Genomic DNA, 23,724 nt, shown 5'->3' with positions numbered 1-23,724 from the left:
TAAAATAATTCCAGGGTCACCACCCAGTAGATTCCTTTGCAGCACTGATGTATTAAAGTCAGGGTCAGGTCTTTGAATAAGGAACCAAAATGCTTATAAATGAAGTGTTTAAGAGGGAACTGCAGATGCTGGAGAATCGAAGGTTACACAGAAAAGCTGGAGAAACTCAGCGGGTGCAGCAGCATCTATGGAGCGAAGGAAATAGGCAACGTTTCGGGCCGAAACCCTTCTTCAGACTGATCGGGGGGGGGGGGGGTAATAATAATGGTAATAATAGGGTAATAATAAAAGGGTAATAATAATGGATTCAAGGCTTTATCAGCAAGATAGTTAGTCTGGCTCAGGTTCGAGTACAGAGTTTTCATTATTGAACACTGTTCTCAGTGAGGGCAAGTTTGTCATCATCGCCAGACTAACACCCTTACACTTTTCTGGGGGGAAAACCAAATGCTCTGGTTGTTTTCAAAGATACACAAAATTCTGGGGTAACTCAGCGGGACAGGCAGCATCTCTGGAGAGAAGGAATGGGTGACGTTTCGGGTCGAGACCCTTCTCTGGTTAATTTACTTGGAACAAATTTTGTGCCTGTGAATCTGATTTTGCTACATTTGAAACTTGGGTGTTTTGGCTGGATGAGGCCTTAGAAATTCATACCACAAAACCTGTTGAAAAGGACATCAGTAGTTTATAAATGAATACTTGCTTCTCATGCACCATTGTCAGACTGCTTATAAATGAATACTTGCTTCTCATGCACCATTGTCAGACTGACGTTTATAAACTAGCACTGCAGCTCCATGGTTTAGATACTTTTCTGATCAGACAGAAGTTGTACATTAGTTTTAAAAATCTCAGCAATTGCTCTCCAGTAACTGCATAGCTGTTTTTCCCTTGCATCTGATCTGATCAATGTCATTTGAAAGCAAAATAACACAACTTGAAGGGGGTATTATTGTGAGAGATTCTAAAGCTGGACAAAAGCCGCTCTATTTCCCCAGTTTGCTGTTCATGTTTTCTTACAACAAGCTAGGAAGTAAATGAGTGACTTGCCTGTTGCTGCCCCTGCTGTGCCTGTGATGCAGCCTGTTGGTTTGCTGAGTTGTTAGCAGCAGCTGCTGCAGCTTGCTGCTGGAAGAGATTCGCTGGGTAAACACCCCATGGAACACCGTAGTACTGTGGTGGAACCACTGTAGGGCCTAATACAAGAAACAGGCACTCAATGACCAGGTTGAACATTTACATTTGCATTAAATTGAGTGAAAAATATCACAAACCCGCTTTAAACATTTCAGCCAATGCATTTATACAATAGGCTTGCTAGAAATTATACGCTCAGAGTTAGCTTTCATGTCTGTATGTTCTTTCCCCCCCCCCCCCCCCTCAAAACATAGCATCTGTGCCAAAGTTTTACTCAAACCACAAATACGTTTAGTTAGAGTTGCAGCCTCTTGCTGAAGCCAGATATAGGATTACATCAGGGGAACTTTGTACATTAGGACATGTTTCTAAAAGTCAATACTGCATCATAATTTACACCAGCAAAGTTATCATAGACACAATTCACAAGTATGAATTAAATTCTCTTTAAGGTGATCCGTTGTGTAATGTGAAAAAGCCTTCTAGTTAATTACTTACTGAAGAAAGCAACCTTGCTTTGACAATCATGTTGCGCCTTTTCATCCCATGGTGCGAAACCAAACGCTACTAGCCCTGCTACATGCTGTTAACCTACATTAACCATTGAAAGTAGGGGCGGGAATGGACAGGCAACAGATCGACATCCTTCTTCAGACTGGTCTAAAATCAGTTGGAAGGGTCTCTGCCCAAAATGCCACCCGTCTATTTCCTCCCCAGATGCTGCCGGCTCTGCTAGATTCCTCCAGCATTGTTTGCCCAGGATTCTAGTACATGTCATCTCTCGTGTCTTTGTCAACCACTGAGTATTTTGCAGTTAAATTACAGAATTCGAGGCATTTACAGGCTTTTTAAAGAGGACTGAAATTGAATAAGGAAATCCCTGAATAGGATCAAGTTACATAAATTTAAATTAAATAAACTAACAAGTTTCCAGTGTCTATAAAAAGCATTTTCCGTTCCCAAATTTTTGAAATGCTGATTGATTCTATCTCCCCTTCCCTCCAAATAACTCCCATCCACTTCTACCTCATCTCCAACAAAGAGAAAAGTTCTAATGAAGTATTAACAAGGGTAATAATAATGGATTCAAGGCTTTATCAGCAAGATAGTTAGTCTGGCTCAGGTTCGAGTACAGAGTTTTCATTATTGAACACTGTTCTCAGTGAGGGCAAGTTTGTCATCATCGCCAGACTAACACCCTTACACTTTTCTGGGGGGAAAACCAAATGCTCTGGTTGTTTTCAAAGATACACAAAATTCTGGGGTAACTCAGCGGGACAGGCAGCATCTCTGGAGAGAAGGAATGGGTGACGTTTCGGGTCGAGACCCTTCTCTGGTTGATTTACTTGGAACAAATTTTGTGCCTGTGAATCTGATTTTGCTACATTTGAAACTTGGGTGTTTTGGCTGGATGAGGCCTTAGAAATTCATACCACAAAACCTGTTGAAAAGGACATCAGTAGTTCAAGTTTGTCACAAATACAACAAACAGAATAGGGGCACATCCTGTCATTGTGTTAAAATACACAGTGGTTGTACATCATCCCTGAAGGCCTCAGGTTAAATCACTTTTGGGAAGCATCCTTCTTGCCGAAGGGAATTTTTCAGACCCAAAAGCCACACACAATGAACGAGGCAGTAAATCGAACAATCCAAAAACGTCATTGAATTAGTGTTTTTTTTGGGGTTTTTTTTTTTTTTAAAACAGTATTAACTATGCTTCTGTGAAATCAACTCTCCTGTTCAATGCATCTTTTGAAAGGTACAGAGCAGTAAAATGACCACAATTCTAATATTTTCTGAGCTGAAGACAGAAAGAACAATTTTAACGTTTACCACAAACAAAAGCATTCAATGTGCTCAGAGTTGGGGATGCAAAATTTCTTTGGTGCCCCTATTCAAAAAAAGAGCCCGAAAACCAACTTTTAAATACAGCTGATATATTAACATACAAATAGATATGAAATACAAAGAAAGACTCAAGAACACTGCTGACAAGTCGCTGAACATTTCTCTCTTCTTTTAAGAATTACTGGGTTACAATTCCTAGATCATGCAACTAATCTAATGCTGGATTTCTCTAAGTGCTTTTAGGGGACTGGGAATATATACCCTTCCTTTCATAACCTGTCATAAACCAGATTAAAGCAATTGCTGACTGAGAAAAGGCAAGTTGAACTAATTCTCCTTCATTCAATCTTAATGAAGGATTTGATCGAGGAACTATTGAGGAATCATAAGAGCAACCCCATTGAAAACATAAACCCAAACATGGAAAATAAATCCACGATATGGGTCAAAATTATTATTCCAGGCATGAATGCTTCTTATGGCAGGTCTCAAACAACTTGCTTTGTTGTCAAAACCACATGTGTTTGAATGTTCTCTCCTCCCTCCCATCATTTGCTATGAATTCACTGCTCAATCACCAACTATTCCATTTGCAGAATGATTACAAAATGACCCCCTACCCTAAACACCCTACAATGTGTGGCTTGGACTTTTAAATGGATAGGAATCAAATGTCAAGAAAAAACTAACTGTAAACAAGATAACTGGTTCCCAAATGAGATAAGGCCATTCACACAGCTCCCTCTTGCTTTCTCCACCCAGAAGAATGATTTTAAGATGGAATTTCTTTCTTCCTCATGCACTAATTCCTTGCCCTTGCCTTCTATGGTAGGGGAACAAATATTCAAGCAGTGCTATTAATTCTCTTCATTCCGATCACTGAAATGAGTGAGGTTTACCTGCCAGAGTTGCAGCCGCAGCAAGCCCTGCAGTGTAGGGGTCTGTACCTGGTGGGGCAGCACTAATGATGTATGGATTGGGAACAAAGGTCGCTGGAGCAAGGCCGGCTGAAAACATACCTGTGAAACATCGGAACGAAACACATAAACCACGTGGAATCACATCTCAATCTAGTTTAAAACATCAATTGTGCCTATTCATTAATACCTTCATTTCTGATTTGTGATTATTCAGTAAATTACATGGACTTTTAATACAAGTTAATACTGATGAATTTCAACCACAAATCAAGGGCCTTTAGAATACAAAGAATTAGACGACACCAGTGTTAAGTAACGATACAACAAAGACCTCGTCAGTAAATGATGGTATTCTGTTGAAGGTTTATATTCACAAGCATAAAAAAATGTTACTTTAAAAAACAGTTGCATAAAAACTCAGGGTCAAATTTTAGCAAATACATAAAATGTAGCAAAAAGAAAACTGGTTAAAATTACCAACATGGTACATACCCACCCAACACAAGTTAATCATGGTTGAGTATTACTTAAATGTATTACTTCTAATGGCAATTACGTTGTTTTTCATTTGCTTAACAGCAGCTGTGATGGCATGTGCAATCAGCTATAATTCCACGATTCTTATTAGATACAAAGTGTATTACAACCAATAATGACAAAAATGTAACAGGATAATTCAGTTTCTGCTGCTTCAGTTGATAAATGCATCAAGTGCTGCAAGTCAGTCTGAAGAGCCACTCTTTGCAGTGAGCTTGCAAACACTGATAAGCCCTTAATAACCCCAACCCAACCAGCTCACATATCTGCACAAAATGTCCTCAACGCAGAATGCTTTATAGTAGAGATCCATGTGTGTCGCCACTTCCCATTGCTTACATTGATTGCAATGCTTCACTGACAACATAAAGGACTTTATAATCTTAGTGCAGAGGTTAAGTGGTTTCACACTTGTCTTTTTTGAAGCATACTCTCAAAATTCACAAAATGCTTTCTATTGCTTCTTGTGCACATAAAATACTGGACAAGAAACTCAAGGTTTCTCCCACTGACCCTGATTTTTTTTGAAATCCATTAAGTTGTATAAAACTATTTAATAAAGCACCACAGCACTACAACATCACCAGTTCCCTCCCACTGCCCAGTACTACAGCGGGGAGATTAAATCACATTTTCAAGGACTGTAACACAACTAATTGACAGTGGCGACATGATTTAATTCTGAAAATTCTTCAAAGGGAAAAGCTGCAACCGCAACTGAGCGAGGCAACAGTTATGTTTCAGAGGCCAACCTTGACAGTGAGGCAACAATTATGTATCTGGAGCCATTTTCCTCTCAAACCATTTACCAGACTAATTAAACATAGTAATCATAGTTGGAATATAGTGAATGTATCGGTTTCAACGTGTATCTAGCAAAACGTTACAGGCAGATTTTAAATTCAACAATTCACTTACCCAGCCAACCAAATGCATTGCATTCGTCACTGCCTTGAGCATCATATGCCAAAATCTCTATGGATACCCAGTGGACCCAGAAGCCAATGAAGTAACATTAATGAAGTCTAGATCCCAATTAAATTTGGTTACCAAGAAACATTACATGTCATCTGAGCCAATAAACACTTCCTCCAGTTTACTGTCAACCCTTCTCAAGCCCATACATTAAATTGCCAATTGCATACAATTACCAACAAGGTTAAGCACTCCTTTAAAAAGTTGGAAATTTATTCCGTCTGCCATCATATCTTCAGGTCAAGTGCTTCACATTTAGCACAGTCGTGAGAATTATGTGAAGAAAAATCTGTGATTTTCAGCGAGGTGCACAAAACATACAGAGACGGGTTCAATAACAAGCCTCCCTAGCACAGGACTTACCTATGTGAGGTTGTTGAGCGGCTGCAAGTGCATACTGTTGCTGTTGTGCAGCTGTCAGCTGCTGAACCGTCAACGCGTTCTGTCTCTGGAAAAGCTAAACAGAATGAACGAATTTTACTCCGATGCAAGACTTTTATGCCAATACCAGTTTAGCTGCTGCTTTGTCCACAAATTTTCTATGTTGCTGATTTAGTTTAGTTTAGAGATACAGCACGAAAAGAGGCCCTTTGGCCCACCAAGTCTGCACGGACCAGCGATCCTCACCCATTATTAGCATTACCCTACAAACACACCAGGGACAATTTTACATTTATACCAAGTCAATTAGGCTACAAACCCGTACGTCTTTGGAATGTGGGGGGAAACCGAAGATCTCAGAGAAAACCCACGCAGATCACAGGGAGAACGTACAAACTCCGTACAGACAAGCTCCCGTAGTCAGGATTGAACCCGGGTCTCTGGCGCTGTAAGGCAGTAACTCTACCGCTACAGCACCGTGCCATCCTAAAAACGTGAAAAACTAACCCTCGATAAGAAACTGGGGAAACCTAAATGGGTTCCAAAAGCAGGGTAGTCAGCTTGAAGATGCCCTCTTCTGAAAGGTTTGCCACAAAACGTACTGTTAAAATAGCAACTTTTCACCAGGGGTACAGGAGTAATGGGAATCTGGTAAGTCTTGTTATGCATGGGAACAAAAATCAGTCTGAAGAAGGGTTTCGACCCGAAACATCACCCATTCCTTCTCTCCAGAGATGCTGCCTATCCTGCTGAGTTGCTCCAGCAATTTGTGTCTACCTTTGAAGCAATAACCCTGTTCCCCAGTCACAATGACACAAGATCACCCAAGTCCATGGAGAGAGTAAACTTGAAATTATCCTCAGGCGGTTTCTCGATGCCATATGTTATCCACCCCAACCCCAGGGACAAAAGCAACAAGGATTTTCACTGATCAATCTCCCTTTATATTCCCGTTTGAGGAGTTTTACTGCTTCTTTTGGCTTTATTTTTTCTTTAATTAAACTACCATAGTAACAATAGATCCTCCAAATGTTTACCGGAAATTAATTTAGTCAACAAAGTACATTCATCAAATTCACTTGAAACCCTTTAACTTTGGTTAACATGTACTTAGCCTCATTAATTACTTTCAGATCCACAGTTTTAAGGTTCACAGTAACTATGATTTTGAGCCAGAGCCATTTGATACAGAAGCTGACCCTTTGGTCTACCACCTCCATGCCACCAGTTTTGCTCATCAACACGAATCCAGTTATCCAATCTCTCCCCATAATTGAAGTTCTCCAATCCAAGCAACGTTCTTCCTATCATGGGGTGACCAGAACTGCACACAATACTCCTCACGCACCTATCCAGCGTTTTGCAAAGTCACAAAATTAATTCCCTACTTTGATATTCTTTGTTCCAACTAACATATTCAAGGGAGTTGCACATCTTCTTTGCCAGCTTATCTACCCATGTTGCCACTATGTACTATATTAAAACTATGCATAAACCCAAAGCGTCCCTGTACGTCGACATTTACTAAGTGTCCCTTCATTCGGGGGCTTTCCAAAATGCATTGCCTTACAATTCTCAGTGTTACATTCCACCCTCAGGTGCACCAGCCAACTTTCCATCTGAACTACATCCCACTATGGGATCAGACAATACTACTCGCTCCCAAGACACCAATTTTTGTGGCATCCACAAAGTTACTAATCAAAACACATTTAACCCCATTCATTCCTTTTGTACACCACTGGTCGCAGTCTTTCAATCAGAAAAAGCAAACTTCCACCACAAACCTCTGCCTCCTTTCACCAAGCTAATTTTTGGATCCAGTTAGGAAACTCATGTGCTTTCTGGACCAACCAACCATGTGGGATCTTGTCAAGTCTAACTACAGGTGGGCAACTACAGTGCTCTTCATAGTGTTTGGGACAAAGACCCATCATTTTATTTATTTGCCCGTGTACTACACAATTTGAGATTGTAATAGAAAATATCACATGTGGTTAAAGTGCACATTGTCAGATTTTAATAAAGGCCTTTTTATACATTTTGGTTTCACCATGTAGAAATTACAGCAGAGTTTATAGTCCCCCATTTCAGGGCGCCATAACGTTTGGGACACAGCAATGTCATGTAAATTAAAGTAGTTATGTTAGTATTTTGTTGCACAGCCTTTGCATGCAATGGCTACTTGAAGTCTGCAATTCATGGACATCACCAGTTGCTGGGAGTCTTCTCTGGTGATGCTCTGCCAGGACTGTATTGCAGCCATCTTTAGCATGTGCTTGCTTTGGGGGCTAGTCCCCTTCAGTTTTCTCTTCAGCATATAAAAGGCATGCTCAATTGGTTTCAGATCGGGTGATTGATTTGGCCACTCAAGAATTTACCATTTTCTAGCTTTGGAAAAACTCCTTTGCTGCTTTAGCAGTATGATTGGGATCATTGTCTTGCTGTAGAATGAACTGCCGGCCAATGGGTTTTAAGGCATTTGTTTGAACTTGAACAAATAGGATGTGTCGATACACATCAGAATTCATTATGCTACTACCGTCAGCAGTTGTATCATCAATGAAGATAAGTGAGCCAGTACCTTCAGCAGCCAAACATGCCCAGGCCATAATACCCCCACCACCGTGTTTCACAGATGAGGTGGTGTGCTTTGGATCTTGGGCAGTTCCTTCTCTCCTCCATACTTTGGTCTTGCCATCATTCTGACATAAGTTGATCTTCGTCTCATCTGTCCACAAGAACTTTTTCCAGAACTGTGATTGTTCTTTTAAAAACTTCTTGGCAAATTGTAACCTGCCCATCCTATTTTTGTAGCTAACCAGTGGTTTGTTTCTTGCAATTTCTTGTATTTGTGTTCATGAAGTCTTCTGCAGACAGTGGTCATCGACAAATCCACACTCCTGAAGAGTGTTTCTGATCTGTCGGACAAGTGTTTGGGGATTTTCCTTTACTATAGAGAGAATTCTTCTGTCATCAGCTGTGGAGGTTTTCCTTGGCCTGCCGGCTTTGCGATTAGTAAGCTTACCAGTGCTGTCTTTCTTCTTAATGATGTTCCAAACTGTTGATTTTGGATAAGCCTAAGGTTTGGCTGATGTCTCTACGTTTTATTCTTGTTTCTCAGTCTCATAATGGCTTCTATGACTTTCATTGGCACAACTTTGGTCCTCATGTTGATAAACAACAATAAAAGTTTCCAAATGTGATGGAAAGAATGGAGGAAAGACGAGGTGCTGAGAGCTCTCTTATACCTGTATTAAGGAGGCAATTAAACACATCCGTGCAATTACAACCGCCCGTGAAGCCATGTGTCCCAAACATTATGGTGCCCTGAAATGGGCGGGACCTATGTATAAATACAGCTGTAATTTCTACATGGTGAAACCAAAATGTATAAAAATGGCCATTAAATAAAATCTGACAATGTGCACTTTAACCACATGTGATTTTTTTCCCATTACAATCTCAAATTGTGGAGTTCAGAGGCAAATAAATAAATGATGGGTCTTTGTCCCAAACATTATGGAGGGCAATGTATGCCCATATCAATTTTCTTAGTTATTTTCCTTAGTTTCAACCCAGTGAGGCAAGATTTCCTCCAGGCAAAGGAAACTATCCCCAGTCACAGTTTTTCTAAACTAATTTTCGCCAATAATTTCCCTATCACTGGCCTAAACCGAATTTGGCTTATCCAGCCTTCCGATACCTCACTTGTAGCAAATAGCTGACAAATCTCCAGTATTCCGCTCGCTTGCTTCCCACAATAATCCTGGGATAGATCTAATCTAGCTTCGAAGATTTATCCATCGCATGTTACAATACATCCAATACGCCATCTTCTTAGTGAGATAATCTAGAACAACACACCCCTCCCTGCTCTCACCATCCTCCATAGCCTTCTCCTTGGTGGATACAGATGAATGCATCATTAGAACCCATTTAAAATATTCATATATTATAATTCTCAAATATTTAAGTTTTACCAACGCTGCAATCAGTAATCCTTCCTTAGGTTTCTGGAAAATTCAGCATGGAAATTTTGATTTTTAAGTTTAGTTTACAGATACAGCATGGAAAGAGGCCCCTTTCGGCCCATGAAATCCATGCCAACCAGCGATTACCTGCACACTAGTTCTAGCCTACAGACAAGGGAAATGTTTACAGAAGCCAATTAACCTACAAACCTGCATGTCTCTGAGTAATTGAGAATACATCCATCTGTTTGGTTAATTCAGTGTTTGTATTTAAGGTGTTGCAGGAGGTTTTTAAACTGTGGGGACATGAGGCTGCCTGTCTTGCCTTTAGTGCATGAATCTGGATTCATGAAGTTTATTGCTTTGCAGACTTAAAAAATTTGTAAAGCAGGTTAGAACAATATAAAACTTACAATTTCTAAAGAAAAGATGTGGGATATCACTCTTTACCATGCGCCAATAGCCAACTGAATATAAAGCCTTAGTTTGGATGGTGATGAATTAAACTCTAGTTTTGAATTGAGTAACTAATCTTTAATGGGTGGTTGATCGCCAAGGCACTCAGTGGGTCAAAGGGTCTGCCTCTGCACTATATTCATCTGACTAAAGCACAGACATCACTTGAGAGCCTATAACTAATTACGAGGTGGTGGCTAACAGCAGCTGGTATGCACTCACTATTTCTATCCTCCTGACATGTCTGAATGCCAACATTGGGACAAGACCATCAGGCTTGGCGGCAATACAAACCACAGCAGAAGAACAAGCTCACATGCCTGCTTGAACAAACAGACTGTTTGGACAGTGCAAGGAATTTGACATACAATTGTACCATGGATGGCTACCATGGACGGCTAAACAGCTTCAGGCTGGCACACAACCTCTCCACCAGTTCCTCACTGCATCCCAAACATATTGCCTTAAGATTTATAAAATCATGAGGGACATAGATAAGGTGAATAACTATAGACTTTTCCTCAGGGGTAGGATTGTCTAAAACTAAAACGCAAGAGGTTGAACATTGGAGGAGAAAGATTTAAGGAGGACTGAAGGAGTAGCTTTTTCCAAAGGCTAACACGGAGCGAGCTGCCAGAGGCAGTGGTCGAGTTGGACAGGAGAGGTTTGGAGGGATATGGACCAGGTGTAATCAAGTGGGGCCCGCTCGGTGAAGTGGGACCCGCTCAGTTCGGTAACTTAGTCGACATGGACGTGTTGGACTGACAGACTTGTTTCCTTATTGTACAAGTTTATGACTTTACCTCTTGGCTTCGATTTCAATGTAAAAATATTTCTCCACACACTAGCCTAAACCCAATACAGCAGAAAACCTCAGTTTCTACCTACCAGCGAAACAAAAAACACCATCACAATTAAAAAAAACTATTTTAAAGAAAATGTTCAATAATCTCAAGTTCTGTAACCAGATCATTAAAAAAAAAAATTTTTTAAAAGCAAGGATATTTTAATTAAAAACTCAATTCCTTGACAGCGTTCCATGTGCCTGAATCTTTGCAACTGCATTCCTGGAGGACACCACTTCATACGGATACAAAAGGATGTGTTGGGTAAAAAGCCAGATGCTTCAGTTTGTATTAAAAGGATAACCTCTTAATTCTTCCACTGCAATTAGTGAACTGAAATGATTTGACGAGTTTCTTTAATTCTCGAACACACCGAGTTGTGCGGAAGACAAACTGACCTGTTGTTGTGAGGTGTAATCAAACAAGCTCACAGCAGCTGTTCCAGAATCCATTTGCACCTGGCTGCTGGAATAATCAAATTGAAGAGAATCCAGTCCTACAGGTTCCATAGAATCCAAGGGCACATTCTGTGACTCAACGTTATTGAAGTCTTCTGTGGGCTTTACATTGTTGTTGTTGGCCAGCTGACCCAGGCCTTCTGAATTGTTCTGATTAGGTCCGAGCAGGTCCACCACTTCATTTGGGGAGGTCTGACAGCTGCCAGGTGTACGGCTAGACAAACAAAGTTCCTTGTGACCATTTTATTTGTGCACACACACACACACACACGCGCGTGACATCTCGCACTGATGTTGTCCATGCTCAAGACAGGCATATTTAACAGCAACCACATAACATGTTGGCTATAGAAAATTAAAGGTGAACATGCAATATGAATGTTGATTTGAGATTTAAATTTAATTTGAAGATCTAGGATTTTACAATAGTTTAAAGTATTAAATGTTGATTTCGACCAAATTCTTCCCCCTGGTACCATTCGGCTTGAAAGTACGCACCCTCAGTTATCAGGTGTCTGAATGGTCCTTCCACAAGCTAGGATACTGTCCAATTCACCTCTACACCATTGTGGACATTGTTCTTTGTCTATGGATGCGCCACAATACTGAGAACCATATTCTGTACACTATGCATCTTCCCCTTAGCTCTATTTTAATTCTATTGTATTTATATTTGGTATCTGTTTGGATAGAATGCAAAACAAAAAAGCTTCTAGCTGTATCCCAGTACACTTTGTACATTTGATCCTATAAATGAGTGCCACCCCTGGACTGCAATTAGATTCCTTCAATTGACATTTAATTTATAATCCATAACAGCTATCAACAAGAAAACTCCATTGCTTAAGTGGAACAAAATTACTGAAAACACAACTCATGAGGTCGAAGAAAAGATAGAATTACAGGACATTTAATTTAATACGATCTAAAATAATTTAGCAGGAAAATCACAAAAAATGGGCTCTGGATGAACAATGTTTGAAGAGTACAATAAGAAATGACCATCTGTGTGAGACGGCATCTTCCACTCTGTGATCAGGCTTCTGAACTGTCCTATATGCTAGGGTACTGTCTAGAAACAGAAAACAGGTGCAGGAGTAGGCCATTCGGCCCTTCACCGCCATTCAATATGATCATGGGTGATCATCCAACTCAGTATCCTGTACCTGCCTTCTCTCCATACCCCCTGATCCCTTTAGCCACAAGGGCCACATCTAACTCCCTCTTAAATATAGCCAATGAACTGGCCTCAACTACCTTCTGTGGCAGGGAATTCCAGAGATTCACCACTCTCCGAGTGAAAAATGCTTTCCTCATCTCGGTCCTAAAAGATTTCCCCCTTATCCTTAAACTGTGACCCCTTGTTCTAGAATTCCCCAACATCGGGAACAATCTTCCTGCATCTAGCCTGTCCAACCCTTTAAGAATTTTGTAAGTTTCTATAAGATCCCCCCTCAATCTTCTAAATTCTAGCGAGTACAAACCGAGTCTATCCAGTCTTTCTTCATATGAAAGTCCTGACATCCCAGGAATCAGTCTGGTGAACCTTCTTTGTACTCCCTCTATGGCAAGAATGTATTTCATCAGATTAGGAGACCAAAACTGTACGCAATACTCCAGGTGTGGTCTCACCAAGACCCTGTACAACTGCAGTAGAACCTCCCTGCTCCTATACTCAAATCCTTTTGCTATGAATGCTAACATACCATTCGCCTTCTTCACTGCCTGCTGCACCTGCATTCCTACTTTTAATGACTGGTGTACCATGGCACCCAGGTCTAGTTGCATCTCCCCTTTTCCTAATCGGCCACCATTCAGATAATAGTCTACTTTCCTGTTTTTGCCACCAAAGTGGATAACCTCACATTTATCCACATTATACTGCATATGCCATGCACTTGCCCACTCACCCAGCCTATCCAAGTCACCTTGCAGCCTCCGAGCATCCTCCTCACAGCTAACACTGCCCCCCAGCTTCGTGTCATCCGCAAACTTGGAGATGTTGCATTCAATTCCCTCGTCTAATTCACCTCTACCCTATTGTGGGCATTGAACTTTGTTTTATGGAACTTGTGCACTACAATGCTGTGATCTATTCTCTACTCTGTCGTTCCCTTTGCTCTCTCTACCTATTGCACTTGAAATTGACCTGATTGTGTTCATGTCTAATATCATCTGATTTGAAAGTATGCAAAACAAAGCTTTTCCTTGTACCTCGGAGCATGTGATACCAATAAACTGAAACCTATCCAGCATGACAAAAGTGGACAAAGTAGACCACATGATTGCTAGCACTGCAAAAAAGTATCCATCCTTTATTCTTCTTACTGACAATGCTTATTTTCTGGAAGCCAGATTATCATGTCGACAGGATCAGTGTGTAAGGTGGTATTGCATGGGTTGGCAAGAAGAACTTTCATTCACATTTTAATATCAATGAGGAAATTTTGCTATTTGCTACTAGACTGTGGGATCATGTGCAGAGATATGGCTTCATTAGGAAATGTAAGTAATTTAAATCAAGCTTAAGATGATCCAATATTTTTCTGATAATTAGGTTTTCTCTACCGTTTGATAAAAGTATGAATACTGCCTCAAAATGAAACTTATCATAAGCCATGGACTGAATGGTCAAAAATATAATCACGAAACCAGAATAAATGTAACTTTTACTATTTACCTGAAGTCTTTATCAGAATCTATGCCATTTTGCACCACCAAGCCGTTTGTTTTATCAATTCCATCGTCTTCTACCTCTTTCAGGTCCCCCATCTTATCCCCATCAAATGATTTTCCTTTCTTGTCTCCTTTTTCATTATGAGCCTCAGCATCTCCAGAACCCTAAAAAAAAGAAGCAGAGAAAGGGGTGTGGGGAAAAGACTACAAGCATGTTTGACCGGCTACTCTACCACGTCAGCACATTACATTGCTATGCTTTGATTTTAAGCACTGAAGGGTAAACTGGTCATAGATTACAACCCAGAAAATAAAATTGCATGTACCAGAACATTACACAAAGAATTGCAATCAACTTTTGACATCAGCAAGCAGAAGCAGGTAGATGCATTGGTGAAACCAAAAATTGAACAATAGTGGTGTTGCCCAGTCACAGTTTTGACCGAAGAAGGGTCTCGACCAGGAATGTCACCCATTCCTTCTCTCCAGAGATGCTGCCTGTCCTGCTGACTTGCTCCAGCATTTTGTCTACCTTCAATTTAAACCAACATCAGTTCTTTCCTACACAGCTTTGATCAAGTGTTTTAATAGCCTTAGCTACTGCGTGAAAAGGCCTACCAATTGCACATTAGATTAAAACGTGTAATGAAAGATCAACAGATCAGCCTAAATGGATCAAAAGTTGATCTAGGCCAGGCCTTCCTGTAGATATCTCACTAACCTGGGCAATTAAGTTTGGCCAGGGTAGTAGATGAGGCTTTGTATTCCATCCTCGGCTCAGGGGGATGGGGGGGGGGGGGGGATGAGGAGGTAAATTTATTATTTATAATAATAAATGATAGGATGGCTTTCATTCCTATCGCACTAACTAGAAATCTAATTTATCAGTTTGTGAAAATGCTCTGGTAATCAGCGTGCTAATGAATGATGGCTCTTTGAGCTAGTACCACGGATACCATTTTATATTGTTCAAGAAGGAACTGCAGATGCTGGAAAATCGAAGGTAGACAAAAATGCTGGCGAAACTCAGCGGGTGTGGCAGCATCTATGGAGCGAAGGAAATAGGCAACGTTTCGGGACCAAACCCTTCGGTTTCGGCCCGAAACGTTGCCTATTTCCTTTGCTCCATAGATGCTGCCGCACCCTCTGAGTTTCTCCAGCATTTCTGTCTACCTACCATTTTATATTGCCCAACATGCCGAGGAAGGGATGATGCCATTGAGACAAACCAGAGACACAGAACTGATAACAAACTCATATTGTTCAAATTTCAACACATTTAACCATCTCGTGTAGTTAGTCAGTATAGTTGTAAATCAAACGCTTCCAATACTTACGAATGGCCCTTTCCGGAGGCAGGATTCCAGTTTTTCCCCAGGAGAAGAGCTGAGCACATACTCCACCATGCTGACACCCAGACCGCCACTTTCAGAGCGTGGAGATAGGACAGAGTTGACTTCGTTGCTGCCGTGGAAACCTTGACCGGGACGTCTTTGCACCATGATTGGCTGTGACACAGAGTGATCTGAGCATGGGATTAAAACCGTTCCCATTACTAGCGCGTGCTATACCAAGATAGGCAGTCATAGAAGTGAGCATTTTGCAGTCATCATATTAATATTTAGTCATAGAGTTCTACAGCATGGAAACAGGCCTTTCGCCCCAACCTGCCCACACCAGCCAACATGTCCCATCTACACTAGTACCACCTGCCTGCATTTGGCCCATATCCTTCTAAACCAGTCATATCCATGTACCCGTCTTAAATGTTTCTTAAATGGTGCAATAATATTGCCTCAACTACCTCCTCCGGCAGCTTGTTCCATACCACCACCGCCCTTTGTATGAAAATAGTTACCCCTCAGTTTCCTATTAAATTTCCCCTTTCACCCTAAACCTCTGATTCCCCTACTCTGGACAAGAGATTCTGTTTTTTAACTATGCCTCTTATGATCTTATACATCTCTATAAGACCACCCTTCATCCTCCTGCTCTCCAAGGAATAGAGTCCAAGCCTGCTCCAGTTCTATTGCTCGTATTAATGTTTACTAGAAAGTAGTTGCACAGATGGCTTTTCAAGTGAAATAAATCACACTTGTCAATATGTAATTGCTTATCTTTAAATAGTTACAAGTTACAATACTAAATTATGGTAGCCCCAGCCAACAACTATCTTCAAATGGAGAGGCCAAAGCAGAACCAAAAGAGACATTGTAAATAGTTCTTAAATTTTTCCCATACAAAACCAGAGACCAAATCTAGTCCTAACTTATAGAACGTAGAACAGTGCAACACAAGTGCCCTTCCGCCCAATGTCTGTGCCGAACATGATGCCAGGACCATAACTAATCTACCTGCACATAACTCATCTCTACATTTCCTGCATATCCACAGGCCTATCCAAAAGTATTTTAAATGTCCCTAATATATCTGTTTCAACCACAGCCCCTAGACAGTGTGTTCCAAGCATTCACCACTTTGTAAATAATAATACCCTGCATGTTTCCTTAAACCTTACCCCACACACCTTAAAGCTAAGTCTTTATATTTTATACCTGTATGCAACAGAAGTCAATGGTCAGCCAAGTCTTGTACACCCCTAAAAATCTCAAAATGGAGCAGGGCATCTCTCCCTGTAAAGTTGGAAAACTGTCCCTCAAGATCAATAGTTGAAGTATCTGCAAGTACAGATGATATAATTTTCAACCCTTAATGTCACTCATTCCTTCTCTCCAGAGATTCTTGCCAGAGAGGGAGTACAGAGAATGTTCACCCGACTGATTCCTGGGATGTCAGGACTTTCATATGAAGAAAGACTGGATAGACTCGGCTTGTACTCACTAGAATTTAGAAGATTGAGGGGGGATCTTATAGAAACGTACAAAATTCTTAAGTGGTTGGACAGGCTAGATGCAGGAAGATTATTCCCGATGTTGGGGAAGTCCAAAACAAGGGGTCACAGTTTAAGGATAAGGGGGAAGTCTTTTAGGACCGAGATGAGAAAAACACTTTTCACACAGAGAGTGGTGAATCTGTGGAATTCTCTGCCACAGAAGGTAGTGGAGGCCAGTTCATTGGCTATATTTAAGAGGGAGTTAGATGTGGCCCTAGTGGCTAAAGGGATCAGGAGGTATGGAGAGAATGCAGGTACAGGATACCGAGTTGGATGATCAGCCATGATCATATTGAATGGCGGTGCAGGCCCGAAGGGCCGAATGGCCTACTCCTTCACCCATTTTCTATGTTTCTATGAGATGCTGCCTGTCCCGCCCAGCTTTTTGTGTCCATCTTCAGTTTAAACCAGCATCTGCAGTTCCTTCTTGCATATAATTACATCATATTGAAATCTATGAAGGATAAATTGTTTTGTTCTACACCCTCAACAACAGTAAATAGTACATTGGTCATAATGGGCAATCAGAATGTATTCGATTAAACTCATTTTATTGAAACCGTGTTAATGAGGTCGTGCCCACATTCTGGGGGGTTTCCAAATTCTGATGCAATATGACAAACTGATCTCTGTGACGAGTTGTTTAAATATCAGAGGATATGGGGCAGAGTCAGCCGGGCTGGAGATTCGACTCGTCGTGCGGCCACGGAAGTCCCCATGAGGTATTTTACTTGCCAAAAGTGGACAGTGTGACCTTTTCCCGTCCCCCACACTGATCTATTTGCCAAATCACTGCCCACTCAGCTAACTCATCCGTGTTCCCATGTAACCTCAACCGCTCACAACTTTCCCTCCTTTGTGTTTTCAATACATTTTAACATCTACCCTTTTGTTGCATTCAACCAAATTACTGTTTAAATTGAGAAAAGTTCCAGGCCACAACACTACTACCATCTGCTGCTGCTACAAGGAGCAAATGAGAAAAAACGCCCATTTCTGCCAATGATCAGCATTACCTTCAACTCCTTATAATTTCAACAATATCCGTTCATATGGCACAAGTGTAATAAAACTTAACGTCAGTCAAGAAGCTGACAGCCAAGGGAGATACGCCATCATCTGTTGCAAATCTGCGTTCTCAATATAGGATAGAGAGCACCCTTGCTCCAATTAGAAATTAACAACATCCAATTGACACGGCAGAAGTCTGAAGAATGGTCTCGACCCAAAATGTCACCCACTCCTTCTCTTCAGAAATACGACCTGTCCCACTGAGTTACTCCAGCAATTTGTGTTTATCTACAATTGGACAGACCAGATAGTGCGGAGTTTCCAATTGCTTTGGGCAGATTAAATCCTCTATATTCAATGTCAATGCATCATCAAAGTTTAAAAAAGGCATTCAGCTAAAAAGTATTAATCTGCCCTCTGGTTTGAAAATGTTAACTTAATTGGCAATTTAAAAAATGTGTGATTTTCCGATGTTTACCCTTGACTAAATGCTCTTACCTGAAGGTCCCCATGCACTGTCTCGCCATTGATCTCCAAGAAATATCCCTTTCGGCCCATCCTTGTTTGTATCGTCAGACTCCCAGAATTTCTTACCAGGCAGAAGCTAAAAAAGAGGAACAGCATGTTAAAACACAAAGCATTTCTGATACAGCCAGGACCAAGTGCCGATCAAAACACTGATCACCTAACACAAAAAGATTGCACACCCGAATCGTATACATAAATTAAAGGCCATGTCAGCCATTTATTGTTAAACGATACTTTTCCTTCGTTTAGCCACACACTTCAATCTTCCAGATTTGCCTACTGACACAGATCTCCAATTTGGTCCTGTGATGACACACATTGTCGCACACTGCAAGCTATGACGGCTATTCCAATATCAAGAAAGCTCAATGCAGTGCAAAAGTTACATCCCCATCTGATAAAAACACAACATTGAGCTGGTGTCACAGCTGGGACCAAGTCCAATTGAACTCGAGCTGGTAACAAGTTCCAATTTTATAAACTGGCTGGTGTAAACACATCCATATTGAAATGAATAGCTCTAATTACCCCCACAGGACCAGCGTCAATGATCTTGAAGGAGCAGCAAATACATTACTAATTACAAGCCAGACCAGTAACCAGCGCACGCAGTCAAAAGGACTCCAGATTCAATTGGCGTTGCTTGATGCCAACCATGAAAAACACTATAATTTCGATTTCTTTCCACATTTTAGATTCCGCCTGGTATCAGTTGTGTCCAAAGAGGACATGATCTATCATTTTTCAGACTCGCATGTAGCAGATGGGCATTTGAGGAGATGCCAACACAACCATTCAACAGCTATCGAACAGGCACAAGAGAGAAAGTTGCGAAAACAACACACTTAGCCTTCCTTGTTCAAAGCAGACCAGAGCCCTCAGAACAAGAATTTTTGACATAAAGACTGAGAGAAACAAACATCCTATAGTCTTTAAAGGAATTTGGACCTTGATCTGCAATGTTCCCTGGGTGCCTGTCAAATGCAACAGCAGGAAACTTGGCTGGGTAGTGGAAATAAGACACAAACAAACTGACTGAACATAGCATAAGGAGAAACCATAATGAATGAAAATTGGAAATCCCCAATGTTTTTGCCAATTTTAGGCAATTTTCCAGGCAGTAAAAGTACAAGGCATGTTTAAGGATCAGCACTTTCCAATGTTTCCCAATGTAATCCCAAAACACACAAGTCTAGAATAACCACAACTTAATGAAATCTTTCCAAAAACCTTCAAAAGCAGCGGTATTTTAATGGTTTTAGGTCAATATTGCAAATAGGCTTTCAATACTGCTGGAGGAACTCTTAACAACATCTATGGGTTAAAAGGAGTAGGTAATGTCGAAACCCTGCACCAGGACGGACTAAACTGCAATGTTTACAGCAAAACAGTCCAAATTTAAAAGGAGCAAGTTTTGTACTAAATCTTCACCATACTAGACTAACAGGGGTTGTGGGGGGGGGATCATAGGGGTGGGGAGCAGGAGCCAGTGAGGGGGGCCAGAGTGGAAGGGAGCGGGAGGACTCACAGCGGGTGATGTGGACTCACAGCGGGCGCTGGTCGCTGGACGTTCTGCTCCGTCGGGATCAGAGACCCCATTTTCCGTTTGGCGACATCTCCAACTCCGCGCCGGGCCAGGTTGGGCCGCTTCTGGTCCCTCTGAAAATTGTGTCTGGTTGGAGACCTCCGCCGGCTATCCAGAGCCCCCCTCAGCTCCAGTAAAGACGCGATGGCACCAGGAAGGGGCGGACCATCCCGCAGTGACAGGAGAAAAGAGCAATCCACGCGGCTCCGACTGGCAGGGAGTAGGTCAATCTGCACACGCGCGATTTTTAAGCCTCGCTAACTTTTACATTAGACTACCGATTGGAACTAAACTTGGTGCAATCACAGCAGAGAATGGTGAGAAAGTTGGCGAAAAATTGGAACGCTATCGCGTACCGTTTTTGCGCAAATAGAAAGACCGCGAAAACCAGAAGATAACAAGATCAGAGTTTTTGTGATATATAGATAGAAGTGTTCTATTGATCACTAGTGTGTATGGGAACAGCCAAATCAATGGTTAGATGAGATTATTGAAGAGCCAAAATTGCAAAATATGACAAACTTCGGATGAGTGTAGCAAAGTTACAGTGCAGGTATCCGACAGCCCAAAATGATAGATTTTCCCTCTTTCCATAGCACAATGCACAGATCTTCTCATCCCTCCTGTTGCATTTTGGATACATTACACCAGGGGTCAGCAACCAACGGCCCCCGGGCCAAATGCGGCCCGTAACACGAAATCATCCGGCCAGCAGGCGTATTTTCCCCCCCATATTTATCTGGCCCGCCGACTTCCATCATCTCCGGTACCTCCCGGGCCCGAGGTTGCGGCACCCAGGCACGGTGTTTGTATCTGGGCTTCATTGTCGGGATCAAAGATCCTCTCTATGATCTTTGGTCGGGATCGGGGTTGTCAATAGTCCGGGTATGAGTGAGTATGAGTGGTGTCGTGATAGATGTGATAGATGCGGCCCGTCATCAGCTCAGACATGCGTCCTGGCCCCTATGCACAACAAGGTTGCCAACCCCTGCTTTACACAGACTCCTTGTTACAATTTCATCGCATCCTGGCGTATATAATAATAAACTAAGCTAATCTAACTGGATGTCATAATATTCAAGTATGCCAGGCTCAGTTTATCACAAGTCATAATAGCACCACAGACCAGCAAATAAAAATATCCCACTGACTGGCCTGTAGAGAAAAATATAAAGCAAAATGGAACATCTGTTCAATACAGTATTCAAATCAAAGCACCGTGCTTTTACAATCTTACAATTTTAAGAGACACTTTATTGGAGAGCAGTTTAACAAGACTCACTGTATCTGAGGTCTACAGTTTAGCAGGGCTTCAATCAAATAAAATGTTCCAGGTTCGCTTTTTAAACATCTCCAATCAACTTGATTCAATGTCTATGGATGGGAAACTAACACCCACACCATTGAAATATTTAGGGATGCTTTTATATTGTTGCATCTCCAGAAGAACCCATGTCCTTGGACCCACCAAACCATTACACAGCTGATTAGTTTATTTCGGAAGGAGATAATTATTTTGGCAAATCCCCATAGAATGGTTGCACAAAAATTAATGAGAAAAATTGTGATTTTCAATAATCAATTTTGCTGGCATTGGTTAAGGAATGAATGTTGATCAGGACAATAAACGAACCCCTACACCAACTCTCCCCTCTTGCACCTTCACCAGAATAACAAGATTAAGTACGAGTTTAACTATTCATTTGAAAGACAGCTGCATTGCCGAAAGTATAAGCCTATGTTTAAGTCTGGTATGAGACAGGCACCCCACTGGGACAGTAAGCATATTAATCTGAATTCTAAGAACAAACCAAACACCACCTGCATTTCTGAGGTTCTATGAATCTTCTGTAAGTCGGTGCAGATTTGGATAAAATGAGTCATAAAAATTATTGATAAATACATTTTCCAGAACCCAACAAAGACAGGATTCCTTTAAAACACTTCCCTCTTTGAAAATGTCCCCAGAATCCTAACTATCGCATTATACATATTTGAAATAGTAATTAAGGCATTTTGCAAAAACGCAACTGTTTTGATCAAATAATGCAGCAAAATTTGCACATAAAGCAATTTAGAGGTGCGAAATTATCTAATAGTCTTAGAAATCAGACGACTAGGCTGCACTGGGGGGGGGGGCGCACAGATTCTAAAAGTGACATTTTATATCCATTCATCTCCCTTCCTGTTGTATCAGATATATGAGACATATTTCTCAGAAAATGGAATGTGGTGGCTGGAAAGCATTAAACCTCAGCACATTAGCATCGAAAAACAGGAAAGTTATGTTAGCGTTCCAGTCAAAAAAAAAACTTTTCATCACCACAACTAAAGCAAGCAGGACATTCATAACTACATCACCATTAGAAATGACCAAAACCACCTCTAATGCATTGTCATTAGCCAAATCACTTTTGGTTACACTAAAAATAAACATTTGAAAGTTTTAGCCATTTGGGCTCATCAGCTTACATGCACTTGCAATACCCAAACAGAGCAGGGAGCAGATGCAAGTTAATATAATGAAGGAGAGCATTTTCTTTATTCAAATATCCTATTAAAAACTTAAACTGCTCCCATCTGAAGCTTCATTAAAGAATTAAACTAACTCAAACCAGAACTGCATTAGGGCACAGTTGGATCCCTGAACTAGATAGTGACAAATGACTGGGGCAAGTGCACAGATTGTTAAGAAAAATGTGTTCCCTCATTAGCTAGCTTGCACTGTGAGCATTGCTACTCATGGTAAATTCTATCATCAGGTGAATAGCTCCCGGAGGTTTGTCATTATTGAAAATACTGGTTATTAAATTTGCATTCAACAAACTGGGCACAGATAAAGGGAAACAAGATGAGTTACTCAAAACCGCATCAACTAAACTACAGCGAATAAATTCAAATATCTGAAAAAGGGCAAGGCACCTAAATACCAGAATCCATGCCATTTTCCATGTTTGGGAAACCCCTACCCCTTCACAGTCATCGACATTCCACAGTGAAAGTAATCTTTTAGACCACAAGTCGCAGGAAAAGAATTAGGCCATTCGGCACGTCGTCAGCTTTGCTTATTCTATGCAGGAAGAAGCCTGTAGAACATTACAAATGCATCCAAAAACAACCTTTCTTGATCTTTGTGTGAATAATGAATGTACACGGCATGTGAGACGGGGATCCTTTTTAGACAGGTTTAAACATTTTTTCCCCCATAACTGCAACTCGACACAGGTGGGAGGGGTCAAAGTTTTTACACAAGATCATTTAAATAAAATATCCGAAGTAGCATTATCAAACATAACCTGACATAATAGTATAGAGTTGAACAGTAAATAGCCAAAGATATGGAAAGTGAAAATGAAAAAAAATCGCAGATATTAGAAATCTATAATAAAGTCACTGGAAATATCAGCATCAATGGAAAGGAAGAAATGCTTAATGTTTTGGGTTGAAGACTTAGTCAGAAAATGGGAGATAGTTATTATAGACCGGCAAAAAAGAGG

At 41.0% G+C, this 23,724-nt stretch overlaps 1 protein-coding gene and 2 non-coding genes across 9 annotated transcripts in view; all 3 read right to left on the bottom strand.

Annotated features, from left to right (window-relative positions):
• The window catches only part of pum1 (pumilio RNA-binding family member 1), an 84,825-nt gene that overhangs the window by 27,682 nt on the left and 33,419 nt on the right, over positions 1-23,724 (bottom strand). For 6 of the 7 annotated variants that reach the window (XM_055656511.1, XM_055656514.1, XM_055656512.1 and 3 more), the window contains 7 exons: positions 18,613-18,718; positions 15,548-15,735; positions 14,215-14,375; positions 11,475-11,748; positions 5,784-5,877; positions 3,888-4,007; positions 1,051-1,196 (listed from right to left, as the gene is read on the bottom strand). In XM_055656511.1, coding sequence (XP_055512486.1) covers positions 1,051-1,196; positions 3,888-4,007; positions 5,784-5,877; positions 11,475-11,748; positions 14,215-14,375; positions 15,548-15,735; positions 18,613-18,718 — 1,089 coding nt within the window. The remainder of the gene's footprint in view (positions 1-1,050; positions 1,197-3,887; positions 4,008-5,783; positions 5,878-11,474; positions 11,749-14,214; positions 14,376-15,547; positions 15,736-18,612; positions 18,719-23,724) is intronic. The other variant, XM_055656513.1, reaches the window with a different exon arrangement.
• On the bottom strand, positions 335-412 carry LOC129709994 (small nucleolar RNA SNORD103/SNORD85). The gene has a single exon (XR_008725622.1). It is a non-coding gene; the product is annotated as a small nucleolar RNA SNORD103/SNORD85 (small nucleolar RNA).
• LOC129709993 (small nucleolar RNA SNORD103/SNORD85) lies at positions 2,251-2,328 on the bottom strand. The gene has a single exon (XR_008725621.1). It is a non-coding gene; the product is annotated as a small nucleolar RNA SNORD103/SNORD85 (small nucleolar RNA).

Source organism: Leucoraja erinacea, chromosome 26, assembly GCF_028641065.1.
Source record: "Leucoraja erinacea ecotype New England chromosome 26, Leri_hhj_1, whole genome shotgun sequence".
Classification (NCBI taxonomy): Eukaryota; Metazoa; Chordata; class Chondrichthyes; order Rajiformes; family Rajidae; genus Leucoraja; species Leucoraja erinaceus.
The sequence above is the reverse complement of the archived record's forward strand: the minus strand, read 5'-3'. Positions and strand labels throughout refer to the sequence as shown.